At 54.6% G+C, this 17,228-nt stretch overlaps 1 protein-coding gene across 5 annotated transcripts in view; it reads right to left on the bottom strand.

The window, feature by feature from the left end:
• Positions 1 to 2,282: 2,282 nt before the first annotated feature.
• The window catches only part of DBF4B (DBF4 zinc finger B), a 30,182-nt gene continuing 15,236 nt past the window's right edge, over positions 2,283 to 17,228 (bottom strand). For 2 of the 5 annotated variants that reach the window (XM_060135966.1, XM_060135965.1), the window contains 9 exons: positions 17,178 to 17,228; positions 16,336 to 16,423; positions 15,083 to 15,318; positions 13,058 to 13,091; positions 11,570 to 11,672; positions 9,145 to 9,261; positions 5,495 to 5,603; positions 5,232 to 5,356; positions 2,283 to 4,378 (listed from right to left, as the gene is read on the bottom strand). In XM_060135966.1, coding sequence (XP_059991949.1) covers positions 3,439 to 4,378; positions 5,232 to 5,356; positions 5,495 to 5,603; positions 9,145 to 9,261; positions 11,570 to 11,672; positions 13,058 to 13,091; positions 15,083 to 15,318; positions 16,336 to 16,423; positions 17,178 to 17,228 — 1,803 coding nt within the window. In that variant the 3' untranslated portion in view covers positions 2,283 to 3,438. The remainder of the gene's footprint in view (positions 4,379 to 5,231; positions 5,357 to 5,494; positions 5,604 to 9,144; positions 9,262 to 11,569; positions 11,673 to 13,057; positions 13,092 to 15,082; positions 15,319 to 16,335; positions 16,424 to 17,177) is intronic. The other 3 variants (XM_060135967.1, XM_060135969.1, XM_060135968.1) reach the window with 3 other exon arrangements.

Raw genomic sequence — 17,228 nt, 5'->3', positions numbered from 1 at the left:
GGCAAGGGGGCAGGGTGGTGAGGTGAGTAAGAGTAGGACTCAGGGCTCCAGGCAACCCACTGGGGTCCCAATCCTGGTTAATCGCTGTGTGACCTTGAGCAAGTCCCGCAACCTCTCTGAGCCTGTTTCCTCATCTGTGACATGGGGGTAAAAAGTCTTCCCCGCAGTGTTGCAGGGGAGATAAATGAGTGGACGAGCCTCAGGTGCTCAGAGCAGTGCCTGGTGACAGAAGGGCTCACTCACCCTGGGCTCACACTGTTCATGTTGCCCTTACGGTGCCAAGGAGGAAACCAGTTCCTGGCTGTTGTCCAGGACCCAAAGGACTCCTTTATGGCTTGGGGGCCTCGGGGTCCTCTCTACCCAGCATGTGGGGAGACTGTGCCTAATGACATGATACTGAGGGGTGGGGGCTGGAACAAGAAGTTCGTTCTGCTTCCTCCCAGGTCCCACCCAGTGCCCTGTCCTTTCCACCAGGAGAGGACCGTTCTTGTCGTCCGAACATCCTTCCGAGGGAAGCCTCAGCTCCTCCCTCTTGGTTGTCTGGGTGGCCCCCTCCTTTAATCTCTGAAGCTCTGAGGCCTCGCCTCAGGGAGGAGTTGGAGGTGCCTAGGGTGCCAGAATCCTGGGGACACCCCCCCTTTGAGAGGTTCACAGTGCACAAATGCAGTCGTGCCCCTGGGGGGCCAACAGTACGCCCACCCCACTGCCCCTCCTGTCCCATGCAAGGGATCCTCCTGGAGTTCTGGGGAACCGGCTGTTAGAAAGTGGGGTGCCCAGGGATGCGGTGTCTCACAGAGCCCCTTAGCAGCTTCATCCACAAATTTACACTGGAGACGGGGCTATGGGTCAGAGAGCCATCATGAGGTGGGAGAGGAGTGAAATTCATCTCTGGTGAAATGTCTAGAAGGCAGGCCTTGCAGGTGTGTGTGTTGGTGGGAGGATGTAATAATAAGTTAGTTTGCTGAGTGTTTACAACGTGCCAAGCACCTCGCTGACATAAGATTTAATTCTTACTTCCTGGTGATGTGGCAATGACAATTACTTCCATTTTTCAGATTAAGAAAACTGACTTTCAGGAGTTTGCCCAAGGTCACAAAGTGGCAGGATCTGGATTTAAACTCAGGCCTGCGTGGCCTGAAAGCTACAGGGTTCGTGGAAAATATGGAAGCTGTGCCTTGAAGAGTGGGCATTCCGGCCGTTCTGGAGGGTCATTCTAGGTCAGGGCCCAAGAGTGAGGACACGGGGCTGCATTGCCCGCGATGGTCTGGCTGGGTCCGAGATGGAGGGGGCGGAGAGGACAGGGAGGCAGGGTGGGTTAAGGGGAGCACTGCCAGCAGGGAGAGTGCACAGGAGGGCCCTGGGGCTGGCGGAGGAAACAGGAGAGACGTATGACGAAGTGGGCAGGGGATCCAGGCTCGGACCAGAGTCCCTCTGTGGTGGCAGCAGGACAGGAGGGACGCAGGGATTCCTAGGAGGTTATGGTATTTTATTATCGGAGGAAGGACCCTTGAAATCATCTCAAACAAGCCCCCTCACTTAAAGATCAAGGTCAAGCAGCACCTACCTGTCCTGGCTCGGACCTCAGACGTCCTGGGTTCCTCTCAACTTATATCCTGGAGGCCAGAACAGAGACATGGCTGTGGAGAGATGTTACCTTGGGGCTTGACCTGGCAGAGATGTGATGTCCAAGGTCACATGAAATTGTTGAAATGGGAGGGGAATTCCATACAGTTGGATGTGAGGTCCTGGGCAGATGGTGATGAGGGTATTAGGACCTGGTGCATCGGTTTTGGAGTGAGTAGCATGTGAGGCTATCAGAGGTCTCAGAAAGGGGCGGGGGAGCTCCCCACCCAGAGTGGCAGAGTCATGGGAAAGGCAGTGGGGGACAAGGCATGCCCATGTGCCACAAAAGGAAAGGGATGCACCCATCAGGGAGCTCAGAAGGAAGCTACTGTCTGGGCCCCAGGGAAGGGGAGAGGGCCTGGAGCAGAACGCTCATTAGGGCGAAGGAGTTTCTCTGGGAGTGGGCGGCGAGCATGCCCTCGGCAGGCAACCACTCAGTGGGCAGCAGGTCCAGTGAGTGACCTGAGCAGACTGGACAGGCACGGCCCCACCTCCCTGCAGCCCTCAGGAGGGCGGTGGCACCCACACATGCTCTCCCACTTGCAGGAGGCAGCCGTCCTTTTTACCAGTTGTTCTGTCTGTATCTGCTGGGCTGTCAGACTGCTCAGGTCCCTGGAGGGGAGATCAAGGCCCGACACACATACTCCAGCCCCCCTATCTTTGCTATTTGTTATTAACAAATTTATTTTACATCTCCTGAACCAAGATTAATTGTGAAATTTAACAGGATGGCATAAAAAGGACAAACACGACCTCTGTGAGGGTTGCACACATAGTTGCTCTATTTCCAAACTAACAACTCAGGTCCTCACCTGCAGGTAGGCCCCCCTTTCTTCCTCCAAAATGAGACACAGAATAGCACCAGCCTTCTGGTAGCCCCACATTTAAAGAGAGAAACACACAGAGGCAGAGAAGGGTGAGAGGAACCACAGTACAAAATGTAAAAAAAAAAAAAAAGTGGCCAAAGAATCGATAGCAAACTCATCTCTGTCTCCAGATTAATGGCTTGCCTGAAAGAAATGGGGGGAGGTCCTTGGGGAAGGAGAGAGGGAGGAGGGTGATTGCAGAAGTTGGCAGGTGAGCCACTGACACTGGAACTGAACTCTGGGTGGGCAGCCAGAGCTAGGCGGCAGGGAAGAGCTGAGAGGGGTCCCCAGAGGGGGCTCTGGCTACATCCTGGGCTCAGGGGAGAGGTCAGTGCCGGGCCCCCACTAAGTGCAGCAGGGAGGGAGCTCTGGAAGTGCACAGCCGAGCCCCTCCTCTGCTTCATATGTTCCTGAGGATCTGTGTGCACCAGCGTGGGGGGCTGGGGGAGGGGACAACACATCTCAGAAAGCAGGAGAGCCACATGCTTGTGGGAAAGGAGGCTGGGGGGGGGTGGTTGTGAACACCGACAACTAACCCTCTTGGCTCTGCAGAGCAAGTACCTGCAGAGGGACGGTAAGCCAGGCCATGGCGCCTGCTGCTCTAGCTTCTCTGTGGGCTCTCCCTATGCCAACCTTGCCTCTGCCTCCTGGCCTGGGCAGCTGGCCGTGGCTGCACAAGCCATGGCTGGAGGAAGGGGAGAGGGCAGCCCCCAGCCCAGACCCTCTTGGTCCCACCTGAAGACCTGGCGGGTGGGAGGCCTGGCCCCGTCAACCCCACAGAGCTTGGCCATGACCACAGCTGTTCACGTGGACTTCAAGGGCCAGGCCCCTGGCGCAGCTCCTCCCCGTGTGCCCGGTCAGCCCGGGCTGGGTGTGCAGCGCTCAGCAGAGGTGGAACTTGCCCTGAGTCGGGAGCTGTCTGGCCCCAGAGCTGCGTGCCTGGGGGGACTCACAGGAGTAGTTCTCTGTTGGCACTGGGCTGGGGTTGGGACTGGGAGACAGGGAGAGGCTGGGGGGTCCAGGACCATCGGGAGCGGCTGGCCCCCCGGCTGGCTGGAAGGGGCGGGGGCAGAGAGGTAGCCTGGCTCTCTGCAGGTCCTCCTGGGGTCTGTGTGCCCGCAGCTGAGTGCAGGTGGGCTGGCAGCTGGCCTGGAGCTGCGGGGCCGCTGGGCAGCTGCTCAGCCTGCTGGGAGACAGGGCCAGAGGCTGCGCACTCAGAATCCTTAGATCCTGGGGGCCATCCTCCCCCAGGCCAGGGGGCCTGTGTGGCCCAGAACTCTGCTGGCCTGTCTGTGGGCTGCCCGGGAAAGGGGCCCGGGAGGGACAGGCAGGTCTGCTGGTGGCACACGGGCTGGAGGGAGGCCAGAGGCCTGGGCTCATGGCCTGGAAGGGGAAGGGAGGGAAGATGCTTGCCACTGGCTGTCCTGGTGCCACAGGGGCTGGGGGCTCTCGGGACGAAGAATGAGGCCTGTGGCCAGGACACCCCTGGCCTCTTCTCGGCATTGCCACTGGGGAACTGAACCTTCCGCTTGTGGCCAACAAGTGCCAGGTCTGGGCCAGAGGAGAGTTCAGCAAATCCAGAGCTGGTCAGCAGGCACTGGTAAGCAGGGCTCCTGGACACTGGTGTCTCTCGGGGGTCCACAGAGACATCAGCCGACCCTCCCGGCTCCTGGCGGCTTGCTATTGGTCCAGGTATCTTGCCAGCCTCCACAGGTTCAGCTGGTGCTTTCATGCCGCCCACTGTCCCATCTTGCTCTGAGGCACCTGGGGCCTGGTGATCGTCTTCTTTCCTCCTCCTGGGAGATGCTGCCCTGAGATAGGATGGCTGGCTGGGAGGCGGAGTCTCAGGACACAGAGGGTCACAATCGGAAGCCAAGGAGCCTGGCTGCCTGTGGGGATAAAAGCACCCAGCGGGCCATAGCGTTCAACTCCAGAGCAGGTGGCAAGCTGGGGTCCTCCCGGGCTGAGGCTGGGGCCGAGGGCAGAGCGGGGGCCTTCTGTGTTCTGGTTGTGCTGAAGACAGCTGGCCATTCTGGGTCCCTGTGAGAGGCCCGTTCTTGGCTCTGCGGCCCGTGCTCAGGGCTGGCCAGAGGAACAGGTTAGAGGCTGCTCCATTTATTAACTTCACACAGGAGGCTGTGCCCTTTGGTGGCTAGAGAAAGCAGCACAGGTCCTGGCTGTCCAACCTGAGCCCAGGGAGGCTGCCCGGGGTGGAGACTTGGGGTGGGAGGTGAAGCCACAGCTCCTTGGTGGGCAGCAGAGGGAAGCTGGGGCTCAGAGGGCCCTGGGATTCTGCTGAATCCCCTGCAATCCTTTCTGGGGGTAAACGTCTAGAGAAGTGGCAAGATCCTCCTCTCCACCCACCTGGGAAGGACCCAGGAATCCCCCTCCCCACTTCTAGAAGGCCAGAAAGGCCCATGACCAGGCACATGGCGGGAAACAGCAGCTGAACTGCTCCTCCTGTGCCCCCAACTGTGGCGATGCCCGGGCGTTAAAAAGGGAGCCACACTCTGATCAGGGCCCATCCTGATCTGATCAGCTGAAGCCACAAATGGAGGTCTTCCCCCACCCCAACCCCCCCGAAACCAACAGGACAGGAGATGGCGGGAAAGAAAGGGAAGGAAGGAGTAAGAAAGGGAAGGGACGCCATAGCCTGGTCCCTGCTGCCGCCAACCTGAGGGTCCTTCCCACCTCAGGTGGTCGTGCCCGCCACCCGCAGCAGGGCGGCACGGTGGCGCTCACCCGGGGAGGCTGGCCTGGAAGGGGATGTCCGCAAAGCTGTGGCCCAGCTGGGCGATGATCCGATCCACTTCGGCGTACGGGCGGGCTTCCAGGGCAAAGCCCCGGTGCTGGGGGCTCTGAAGATGCTGCCCAGGGTGAGAGGAGGCAGGGGCATTAGACCAGACCAGGGCGGGAGACAAGCGGAGCAGGTGGGAGAGACCGGGCGGGGCAGGCGGCCTCAGGACAGGCTGGGAGCTGCTGTGTGTGGTGGGGAAGGAGCTCACCCCGCGCAGCTCCTCGAAGGCCTCTTGGCAGCACTCGCAGTACCCCTTCTTCCTCCTGGGCACCGTGCAGGCGGCCGATCGCCGGCTTGGCTCCTGGTCCCTGGCTTCTCTGGCGAGGGGACAGGGTGGGGGAAAGCGGTCACTGCTGGGGCCCTCAGAGCAGGAACTGCTGCTCCGGGGCCTGGAGCCCAGACCAGGGCAGGGATGGACCAAAATGGCCAGAGCCGGGCAGGCACAGGCTGGCCTGCCTACACTTGGCCTCAGGAGAGGCAGCAAGGAAGGCGAGGCCTCCCTGTGAGTACCCTTTCTTAGCTCTGTCCTGTCCCTGCCCACACATCTCAAACCACAGGTGAGGACGGCTGATGAGTGGCAGCAAGAATCCCTGAGGACATTCCAGCTCTGCACACGCACCCAAACCCATGTTCGTTTGACCCGCACAGCTGTACCTTCACTGAGGACCTTCACATCTTTCTTGAACCTGACCTCTCCTCTGAATTTAGTCCTGTATTTTTTTTTAATTGAAGTATAGTTCATTTGCAACGTTGTGTTAGTTTCTGCTATGTAGCAAAGTGATTCAGTTTATATATATATGTGTGTGTATTTTTTCTTTTTCATACCCTTTTCCATTATGGTTTATTATAGGATAGTGAATATAGTTGCCTGTGCTATACAGTAGGACCTTCTTGTCTATCTATTTTATATACAGTAGTTTGTATCTGTTAATCCCAAACTCCTAAATTATCCCTCCTCCACCCCCTTTCCCCTTTGGTAACCATAAGTCTGTTTTCTATGTCTGTGAGTCTGTTTCTATTTTGTAAATAAATTCATTTGTATTATTTTTTAGACTCAACATATAAGCGCTGTCATATGGTATTTGTCTTTCTCTACCTGATTTACTTCACTTGTATGATAGTCTCTAGGTCCACCTATGTTGCTGCAAAGGGCATTATTTCAGTGTCTTTTATGGCTGAGCAGTATTCCGGTGTGTGTGTGTGTGTGTGTGTGTGTGTGTGTGTGTGTGTGTGTGTGTGTGTGTGTGTGTGTGTGTGTGTGTGTGTGTGTGTGTGTGTGTGTGTGTGTGTGTGTGTGTGTGTGTGTGTGTGTGTGTGTGTGTGTGTGTGTGTGTGTGTGTGTGTGTGTGTGTACATCTTCTTTAGCCATTCATCTGTCCGTGGCCATTTAGGCTGCTTCCATGTCTTGGGACTGATGGATCATATGGCATCAAAACTAAAGCTCTATTTTTAGTTTTTTAAGGAAACTCCATACTGTTCTCCATAGTGGCTGCGCCAATTTACATTCCCACCAACAGTGCAGGAGGGCTCCCTTCCCTCCACACCCTCTCCAGCATTTATTATTTGTAGTCAGTCCTGCATTTTTTTTTTTTTTTTGCGGTACGTGGGCCTCTCACTGCTGTGGCCCCTCCCGCTGCGGAGCACAGGCTCCGGACGCGCAGGCTCAGCGGCCGTGGTCCACGGACCCAGCCGCTCTGCGGCATGTGGGATTTTCCCAGACTGGGGCACGAACCTGCGTCCCCTGCATCGGCAGGCGGACTCTCAACCACTGCGCCACCAGGGAAGCCCAGTCCTGCATTTTTAACAGCCTGTAGGGCATTGGTGTTTGGCTGTCCCAGCAAACTCAACGGGTCCAAAATATTCCCCTAAGGACTTTCCAAGTATGACACAAAACCCAGGAAACAGAAAAAAGCTGAAAAATTCAACTACATGCAATTTTTAAAAATATATGCATGGCAGAAAACATAAACAAAGTTAAAACACAAACCATAAACTGGGGAGGACATTTATAACTAATAACATAGCAAAGGGCTCATTTCCCTGAAACACAAAGGGCTCCTTACAAATCAGTAAGTGATCAATAACTGAACAGAAAAGTGGGCAAAGGATATGAAAAAGGTTTACACAAAAAGAAATTCAAATGATCAAACACAGGAAAACACACTTAAGCTCATTCATAAAAAGAAAAAAAATTAAAATTACAATTACACTGAGATACGGTTTTCAATCTATAAGATTGGCCGAAGTCAACAGGTCTGACGGCTCACAGTATTAGCCAAGGGGATGGGGAAACGGGCTCTGGTCCAGTGCGGGTGACAGCGTACCCTGGCATCACCTCCATGAAAAGCAATTTGGCCGCATTTCTCAAAATTACAAATGTAAGCACCCTTTGACCTGGCATTTCCACTTTTAGGAATTTATCCTGCAAATATACTTGAACAGTCACAAATTTACTCTGAACAAGACTACTCACTGCAGCACTGTTTATGACAGCCAAAGACTGGAAATCATCTACGTGTCTGTTAAATAAAATACGGTAAATCCATACCATGGGATACCCTGCAGCCATTAAAGGGAATGAAGATGCTTTTTAGGTACTAATAGAAATTAATCTAAGATATGTTAAGTGGAAAAGCAAGATCCAGCACAGGGAAGAATATTGTGAGAAGAGGGAACAAAGGATACGCAATGTACTTCTATCCATAAACTCTCTCTGGAGAGAGACTCACAGTCTGGAGATTGGGGGATGGGTGTAGAATGTAGGTTTTTCACTTTAAACCCTTTGTGACTCTTGAATTTTGAACCAAAATATAACAATTTTAAAATTAAAAAAAAATTTAACATTTCCTCCCACAGATTTTCTATGCACACCCCCAAAACGCTGGGCTACCCCCTCTCTGTTCCTCACATCTGGTCACCAAAGCTTCACTGCTTCACTGTCTTCCCTTTACAACCTGTCGGCTCCTCTGCCATCCCCAGGCCATCCCAGGCCGAGCACCCCGCCCAGGCCCAGCCCGGGCGGCCTCATGACTTCCTCTCTGCTGTCCCTTGCACCTTCTGGGAAAGGGATGAGGGGCACCTGGACTTCACCCCAGCCTGTTCTTGCCTTCCTCTGCTTTCCATCTACTGCCACATTCCCTTTCTGTTTTTCTTACCATTAGCACTGTTTCCTGATCACGTGGCCCTTTTCTGCTGGTGGAAGCCACAGGTCCTCCTTGGCCCTGGGGACCCTCTGGTTGAACATCTGCCTTCTATTCTCCTGGTCTGTAAACTAACCCTGCGGCCCACAAGTTAGAAAGGGGCTGAGAAGGTGTTCAGGCCATCACCCAAACCACCTTCCTTCTGTGATTTGGTCAGTGAAGGTTCAAACTCTCACCCATCTGCAGAGTAGGAATACCGACCAGCATACAAGCCACTCTGCACCACATGGTGTGGCAGGCCCCCCAGATCCCCTGCCCCCATGTTTAGCCCAAAAGGCCTCGAACTTTGATGTGCACTGAAATCACATGGGGAGCCCACGAACATGCAGGTTTGGGCTGTGATTCTATGAGTGTGGAGTCCAGGACCCTGCTTTTTTAAAGGGACCCCAGGGGACTCTGATGAAGGTGGTCTATAATTCGAGTTTCAGAAAACAGCCTCTTGCCCTCTGGACACAAGTCAAATTCTTTAGTACGGATGGAAAGCACCACATAAAATGGATGAACACTCCTGGCGTCTCTCTTCTCTGGGCTAAGTTCCCGGAATAGACCTCGCCTAAGGAGCTAACACATGGCCATTCCCAAACCTGACCAGCAGGCCCAACGGGGAGGACTTTGGCCTGGAACCAGCTCTTGGTACTCAGGAACCAGAAAGACCCACCTGGTATGCTGCGGGATGCCCGGAGTCGTCGGGGCCTCAAAGGGACTTGCGTCTTTGGGTCCCAGAAAAGAAATTTCGGGAAAGGATTTAAACTGATGGTGGAAAGGACGAAACTTCCTGAAACACAGAAAACTTCCACTTTGACTACAGTGGGGAAGTGGAAAGGGTGAGGAAGGGGGGCTGGCCCAACTCCCGAGAATTCCACTCTCACCTGCCCAACTTTTAAATTCTAGAACAATGCTCTCATCTGCCTTACTAGGTTAGATTAATATTTTAAATTAACACTCTTCCTGTCTACTTTCCAAGACTGTTTACACTTACTGCCTCCCCTGAATCCTGTAACCTCTGAGCTGAGCGGGACAACGGTGTTACTCTGTTTTACACAAGAGGAAACAAAGCCCAAAAGGTTTTGTGACTTGCCCAAGGGCTCACGACCTGTAAGTGGCCAGGTCCAGATGGGAGGCCACGTCTCCCAAATCCTGATCTAGTTCCTCCCATCTTTCCATTTTGTTTCTCGATCTTCACGTGACCTCTGAGGACTCTAGCCTGGCAGAATCTAAATGCAAGGATGTTTAACCCAGAGCAGTGATCTTCCTGTTCCATGAAGAGGAACATCTCTGCTCTGGGCTGGTCCTTTGTACTATCTGAGGGGTGGTGCTCTGGAAGGAAGAGAGGCACAGTGAAGGTTCTGGATAGTCAGACCTATACTGAGTGATTTGGGGGGTTTGCTTCAAGTTGCTCACGTTCAGGAGACTTTCAGAGCCAGATCTGGCGATCTGTGGATACTCAGCAAACCCTGGGCACACCGTGTTGGGTTGCAGTGGCCGGTGCTCCAGAGGAGAGCAGGCCCTGGGTTGCTGGGTGGCACAGTAAGAGCCCCATGGCCTCAGAAGTGAATTAACAAATGAGTCTTCTTGGGGACTTCCCTGGTGGTCCAGTGGTTAAGACTCGGCGCTTCCACTGCAGGGGGCTCGGGTTCAAACCCTGGTCGGGGAACTAAGATCCCGCAAGCCGTGCGGCACAGCCAAAAAAAAAGTCTTCTTGGACCCTGAAGGAGACGGAGGCGCCCTTCACAGCCCTGGTACCCGCCTTTCGCCTCCTCCATGTTTCTTTGTTCCTGCTTAGGAGCCTGGAAAGTTGAGTTTGGTGTGGCTATGCTGGGCTTTGAAGACCGCCTGCTTTAGAACCACACGTAAAAAAGGATCGTGAGAAAGCTCAGCTCCACTTGGATCTTGCCTACGATGCCAGGGGCACACAAACCCATGTACCCTGCTCCGGTTACCAGTGACACGGCCTGTGCATGCCGTGTGCAGAGATACTGAGGCCCTGGCGGTGTCTCAGCCACTGCGTTGGAGTCATGACTACTTGACTTAGCTGGTTGTGAAGGGGCTGAGTGTGAAGGACGTGCCTCCGGCCCACTGGCACAGCAGACGAGGGGGCCTCCTTCCATCCCTGTGTTCTTTCTACTGGCTTTCGAGCTGCCAGAGCCAGCTCTGTACTGTATGCCGGTGCCATCTGGAGGGCGGGCAGGCAGGCCAGGCTCCTGGGCCTGGGTCTCTAGCTGGCCCACCTGAGCTGAGGGACACAGAGAATTCTGGTGCAGGAGTTGCTGCTGGGTACATGTGGGCTTTTTCTCTTTTAAAAAAACTTTTTGGGTTAATTCTAGATTCTCACAGACTCCTGATCTAGTTTCTACGGAAGAGTCAGTGGTAACCCAGGTGGCTAACAGCTCATCAGGTTATCATCAATGTGACCTTCCTGCTCTAGGTAAGAAGGGGCCCTCGTGGGGGCAGACAGGGCAGAGTGGAGAGGGCACCCGGCTGGATGTGGATTCTAGCTTTGGGCTAAGATTCATTAGGAAAGTGGCCGTGTTCATGTCCCTTAATTTCTCTGACCTCAGTTTCCCCACTGGGAAGAGAATGGACTCTCCTCATGCCGGTTTTACCCAGGGCTGTCACGAGATAACATGTACCAGGAAAGGGTTTTACACAGCCAGACAGAAAGGCTTCATCAAGTACAAGGTGGTCTGACAAGGGAACCCCAATATCACCCCAGAGGTCTTCACTTCATCCAAGACTGTACTAGCACTAATACCAGCAACGATTCGGTGTTAAGTGTCAGTGTACATGTGGGGGGAAACGAGGAGCAAAACTGAGCCTGGATGGGACACCATGGACTCGCAAAAGCAGAGCATTAAAAGGAGGGAATTCACACACAGGATCATTAACCTCTGACTTATGACCAAGAGGAGTGCCGGCTGGGCACGGTGCTGCCTGAGAGGCACCATGTGAGACTTTTCCATGACAGAGGGGACAAAGGGACTTCCGGGGAAGACAAAAGTGCAGGGCTGAGGGGCTCCATGTCCCCATGGCAGCTTGGGGCCCCCGAGTACCTCTCCTCCATGTGTGTCTGGTGGCCCACTCACCTGCTCTCATCTTCGACTTTGAGGAACGGTGCCTTCAGTCTGGCCACTGGAAGGAAGAGTGTGCCCGTTAGCCATCTGTCTGCTCCGGTGTGGGGCCTGAGCTCTACACGCAGGAGATGCGCAGGGGGGTGAGGCTCTGCCAAAGCCTAAAGGGCTCTCGGAGCTGGAACGCTCGCCGCCCCGAGGTGCGCCTTTCCGTTTGCAGAGCGAGGCACCCACTCTTACTTCCTCCAGACTCTACCTGGGAGAGAGGCAGCAACTCTTGCGGGGAGAGGCTGCAGGGTGCCCGGGGTCCTAGGCTGCCCGCCCTCAGCCTCCTGGGCGTGGGTGCTGGAGGCTGTCAACCTCGACCGTCAGAAACTTGGCTGCGTGGGAGAAACCCAGCCCCGGTTGGTTTCTGCTAAAAGCCTCAGCTCCTTCCCAGACCTTTACCAAGGGGCCTGAGAACAGCTCCTAGACAGAATTCTCCATGAGAATCCTGGGTTTTTTTAGGGAAGGAACAGTGAGGAAGGGAGCGAAAGAGTGTTTCGAGGTCCTGGCAGAAGGACAGGAAAAAAATATCAAAAGTGAAATCTGAAAAAACAGGGCAAAGGGGTGCTGAGAAGACAGATTTGGAGTCAATTAATCAAGAGATTCATCCCCTACTAGCTGCCTATCTGCACAGTTTACAGACTCTCTTAGGCATTATAGACCACTTCCACGCTCCCACAATGACCAGAAGTCCTGTCAAAGGGGAAGCCAAGGCACTGGAAGCCTGGGCAGAACCAAATCCCCAAAGAGGCGGGCCCCTCTCAGCTCCCAGACCCGCTCCAGGCCACCAGTGCCCAAAGAGAAGCAGCCTTTCTCCTTGCGTAGCAGCAGATCCCATTAATTACTTTTTGGGGTGACTTCTCGTCTTTCTAATTAACTGAGACAGTGATTAAAATCAATTCCCCTACAGATTTCCTTGGATTTCACACGTGAGAGGTGCCAAGTGACTTTTCTTAGCTCCTGTTTGTGCACGAATAAATGCCACTTAAAGAGCATCTCTGGGAGGAACATCCAGGGGGAGAAACTCTCCTGCTGTCCAAGGGGAGCCGGCCTACCATTCTGCCTATCTGTCAGTTTCAGGGAGTCTGGCATTTCTGCAAGTGGTAGGCAGCTGTCAAAGTGCCCACCCCAAACTGCTCCTGAATCAGAAGGAAAAGGATGCTGAACTGCGATCAGTGACCAGGAACAGCCAGAGGATGCAGGAGCCAGAGCGACCGCCTGAGGTCTTGGCTCTAAAGAGAAGGCCCGGCCCAGCAGCCCGGGACTCGCTCACGGAGGCCTCTCTCACCCACCACTCTCCGCTCCGAAGCTCAGGCCCTGGAAACACGATGGGGCCATACAACCTGGACTTGCTTTCTGCCGCAGAAAAGTGAGCAGATGCTGCCACAGAGGGAGTCGTGGGGAAGCATTTAGGGAGGGAGGGATGGCAATTAAATGAGGAGGAGCTTTCACACTGACCTTTCCGTGTTCTTGACTCTGCTGGACATGTTCCCTAAATGGAAAGGGAAAATAGGTTAAGGATGTGAGGCAGCCGGCGGAGGGGGGGGTCGAGGAACTGGGCCCAGTGAGCCGAGTTGCCACCAGTCTGCCCCACTTAGCTTCCTGCCCACGGCTGGACTGTGAGCTGGAGCAGACCTCAGCACCACGGCTCCCTCCACCTCCCCAGGGACTTGAAGTGTGGTGAACTCTGTGCGTGAATCTCAACGGCAGCTGACTTTGTACAGGGAATGCAGGGCAGAGCAAAGAGCAAGGGCTAGGGGGCCGATGTGCAGAGTTCCCACTTAACTCTTTGGATGTGGCACAGATGAAATTCCAGCAGGTAACAGATCTGACGCAGAGTAGGTGCTTGCTAAGGGCAGCCTGTATTTTCTAGGCATGGCTGCCATTTCAGGGCAGCTGATAGGAAAAGGGTGAAGACAACGCCTCTTGCTTACGGTGCCCTATCTCGCATACCCTGACTGTGTTTGTCAAAACCAACTTTTAGGGGACTTCTGTGGTTGCACAGTGGTTAGGAATCCGCCTGCCGACGCAGGGGACACAGGTTTGAGTCCTGGTTTGGGAAGATCCCACATGCTGAGGAGCAGCTAAGCCCGTGCGCCACAACTACTGAGCCTGTGCTCTAGAGCCCACGAGCCACAACTACTGAGCCCGTGTGCCACAACTACTGAAGCCCGTGCGCCTAGAGCCCGTGCTCCACAACGAGAGAAGCCACTGCGATGAGAAGCCTGTGCACCACCACAAAGAGTAGCCCCCGCTTGTTGCAACTAGAGAAAGCCCGCATGCAGCAACGAAGGCCCATGCAGCCAAAAATAAATAAATAAAACAAACAAACAAAAAAAACAACAAACCAACTTTTAGGCGAAGGTCAAACAAAGCTAATATTAAAAACCAAATGGAACAAATTTTTAAAAATCAGTTAACGAGTTGGGAAGGTGCGGATAGGATGAGAGATCCAACGGCTCCATGACCGTGTGCGCCTCTGGACCCGAGGAGGTTCCAGATTCTCCTCCAGGCCGCACTGCCGGGGCAAACACAGCCCGAAGAAGCCTTCACCTGCCCGCACCTATCAGCAGACTGCACCCAGAACTTGCTCCGAAAGGGTCCCAAGTAACTACAAAAGAGATTACTAAGCGAACAAAGTAAAAATACTATGTATTCGCGTAAAGGGGGGGAATTTTGATGTATCTGCTTGTAGATGCTTGGAGTCCTGGAAGGACATTTGAGAAACTGTTCACATTGTGGACCTCAGGGAGGGAGCTCCGCGGCTGGGGAGCAGGAGTTGGAGGGGAACGAGACTTTCATTGTATGCTTTTCCCAAATGCGAGCAATGTAAATCTACTTAGCAGCGGCAGCAAGACCCTAAAGATGCCCATACCAGAGGGGCTGGGGCGAGGGGTGTCGAGGCTGAGCGCGCCATCTGGTTTGGATGTGGTTCTGCTCCGGGGTATCAGGCCCTGGATGGACCTGTAGGGCTTAACTTTTCCTCGGATTCAGGCTGGGTGAATACCCCGTGGCTTTAAATCAGCCCGGCTCTCTTGATGTGATACACATCAATTTCTAACTCCAGCAAAGGAAGGAAAAGCCAAACAAGGATTTGCAATACGGCAGCTACTTCCAACACCAGCACCCCACTGCCGCCACCCGTGCAATCTGTAGGCTCATTCCTGGGCCAAGAGCCATCCTCGGAAGGGCAGGCTGGCCAGCAGGCCACGAGTGTTTGTGTTTTATCCAGGCCAGGACTACCCGCAGGCAGTCCACAGCCCAGGCTGCAACGAATGCCTCAGTGTAGCACGGGGGATGCGCAGGTAGCACAGGCAGGAGAGAAGACAGGGCAACGCAGGGCTGTGAGCACCAGGGATGAGCTGACCGAGAGGCCGAGCTCCTCTCGGTCAAGGCCAGAAGGAGGTGGCTGGAGTGGGTCCTGAGTTTACCAGCGTTGTCACAGACTTTACTGTTGCCCTTCAGTTCAGGGGAATGACCTACCTCTGGCTTCTTTGGCCCTTGCTTCTTCACACATGGTGCATCAAGAGACAGCTGCTGCACATGCATCATCATTTCTGTGGAGGAAACAGAGGGCTGCAGCCGAAGGCTTCCTCTCCTCATTTCCCCAGCACAGCCCCATCTTGGGGCTGGGGGACTAAACTTCTCACCCGGCCTGGCTTGCTGGATCACACCAGCCTTGCCTGCCACCTTCTGGCTACGTGTCATCTCTGCACCTGCTGATAATAAAAGAGAGGGCTGGGTCCTCTATCCCTGGAAAAGTACCTAAGCTGGCTTCACGCTCCTTTGGAGCACTGAATACAAGTCTTGAACAGGAGGTGCCTTATGACCCATAAAGAGCTTTAAGGTTCTACTGAAGAGCGGCTTCTGTGGGGGAGACCAAGCCATGGCAGTTACTCAGATGCACCCTTAGGTGGCAGACCCAGCAGGGGCTACACATGCTGCAGCCTCTCTAATACACGGAAGGCAGGAAATTAGATCAAGTCAGAAATGGCTGGTTTTCCAGCGGCGATGGAACCCCCCAGCATCCCAGACCAGGATCTTCCCCAGCACAGTTCCCTACCACCCGCACCCCCCCACCGACCACAGATCTAGGGCTGGATCTGGACCATCCCCCTTCAATGGGTCAGAGAAAAAACCCCAGAAGCAAAGTGCAGCTGGGTGTGAGGGCTGGCTGCAGATTCAAGACAGCTATTCTCATGTAAATTTATTATAACCTGCAAACAGGTGGTTATAGTGTGAGGCAACCCTAGAGGAAAGAAAGAACATGAAATTTAGTTGAGCCAAAATAGGTGGGAATGTGAGCCACACTATTCACTCCTGGGGAGACTATGGATAATTTACTTAATCCATTCTCTGAGGCTCAATTTCCTCATCTGTACAATGGGCAGAAGACTGTGGTGAGGATTAAATGAGGCGATTCCTAGCACAGCGGAAATACCTGATAAGGGGTCATGGATATTAGGATTTGTTTCTTATTTATAAAACAGGATCGTCACAGCAGCTGAGGAGGGCTGTGCGTGGGTTAAACAAAGCAGCCTCCCAGCGCCCGCGCTCTGCTACTGCTGGTGCTGCTCCCCACGCCACCCCCCCCCCCCCATCGTAGCAGAGCAGCACAGTAAGTAACTGAGTACATCTGGCTTCAACTAGTACACGGCTCTGGTCCCTATCACAGCCGAGGTTCCCAGACAAAGTCGGCAACCCTCCCCTCCGCAGGCCCCGGGCAGGAAGGGTACCATCCACGTGGAGAATCCGCACCCCCCAGGAGCGGGCGTTGCTCAGGAGGCTGCTGCCGCGCCCGCCACCGCCTCCGCCGCCGCTGCCCTGGAAAGACAAGCCAAGTCAGGCAGGAGTGTAAGACCCCCCAAGGCCTGACCACCAGGGGACAGGCTGGCCTGGCTTCTGGGAGCCCCGGGTCATCCATGTGCGGGGTTGTTGTGTGGGGCGGGGCGGACAGGGGCGAGAGCACAGGGCCTGGACAGTTGATCCCAACCCCCGGGAAGAGCCTCTCCTCCGCACGGGCTGGCCACATCGGGAGGGCACGGACTGCTGATCTGCCTACAGGCTCTGCTCCGGCCACCTTGGGACCAGAAGGACACAATAAACAGTCACCATCATCGAGCAGGAAACTACGCTGGCTGCCCGAGTCCAGCGACACCACCCTCCCGCGTCACAGCCACAGCCAAGGCGCCCACTGATGGCACCTGAACTCCTCCTCCTGCCACTTCACTGTAATGGCCCTGGATTCTCACAAAAAGGATAAACAGCTACTTGTGAAAGCCGTACAAAGTCTGACACGTGCCACAGCGTTTCTCCCAAGCTCTCTTGGGAGGCCCTGGAGCTGGAAAGATCATGGAGTCAAATCCTGGCTCTACCACCTCCACCCTGGGTGACTCTGGGCAGATTACTTAGCTTCTCTGAGCCCCACTTCCTCATTTGTAAGGAGAAAATCTCGACCGTTCTACACGTCTGCCCGGGTGTGCCTTTTGTGTTAGTGCTTCAGAAGAACCTCCAGAGGCAAGGCTGACTCCGTCCCTGTGCCAGAGACACCGGCCTCCAGCCCGTCCCCCTAGCTCACCTGGTTCCTGATGGCCTTCTGCAGGAGCTCCTTCCCTCTGCTCAGAGGCAC

The sequence above is a fragment of the Lagenorhynchus albirostris genome, chromosome 20 (genome assembly GCF_949774975.1).
Source record: "Lagenorhynchus albirostris chromosome 20, mLagAlb1.1, whole genome shotgun sequence".
Lineage (NCBI taxonomy): Eukaryota > Metazoa > Chordata > Mammalia > Artiodactyla > Delphinidae > Lagenorhynchus > Lagenorhynchus albirostris.
Note: the sequence above shows the minus strand (reverse complement) of the source record. Positions and strands in the feature narration are given on the sequence as shown.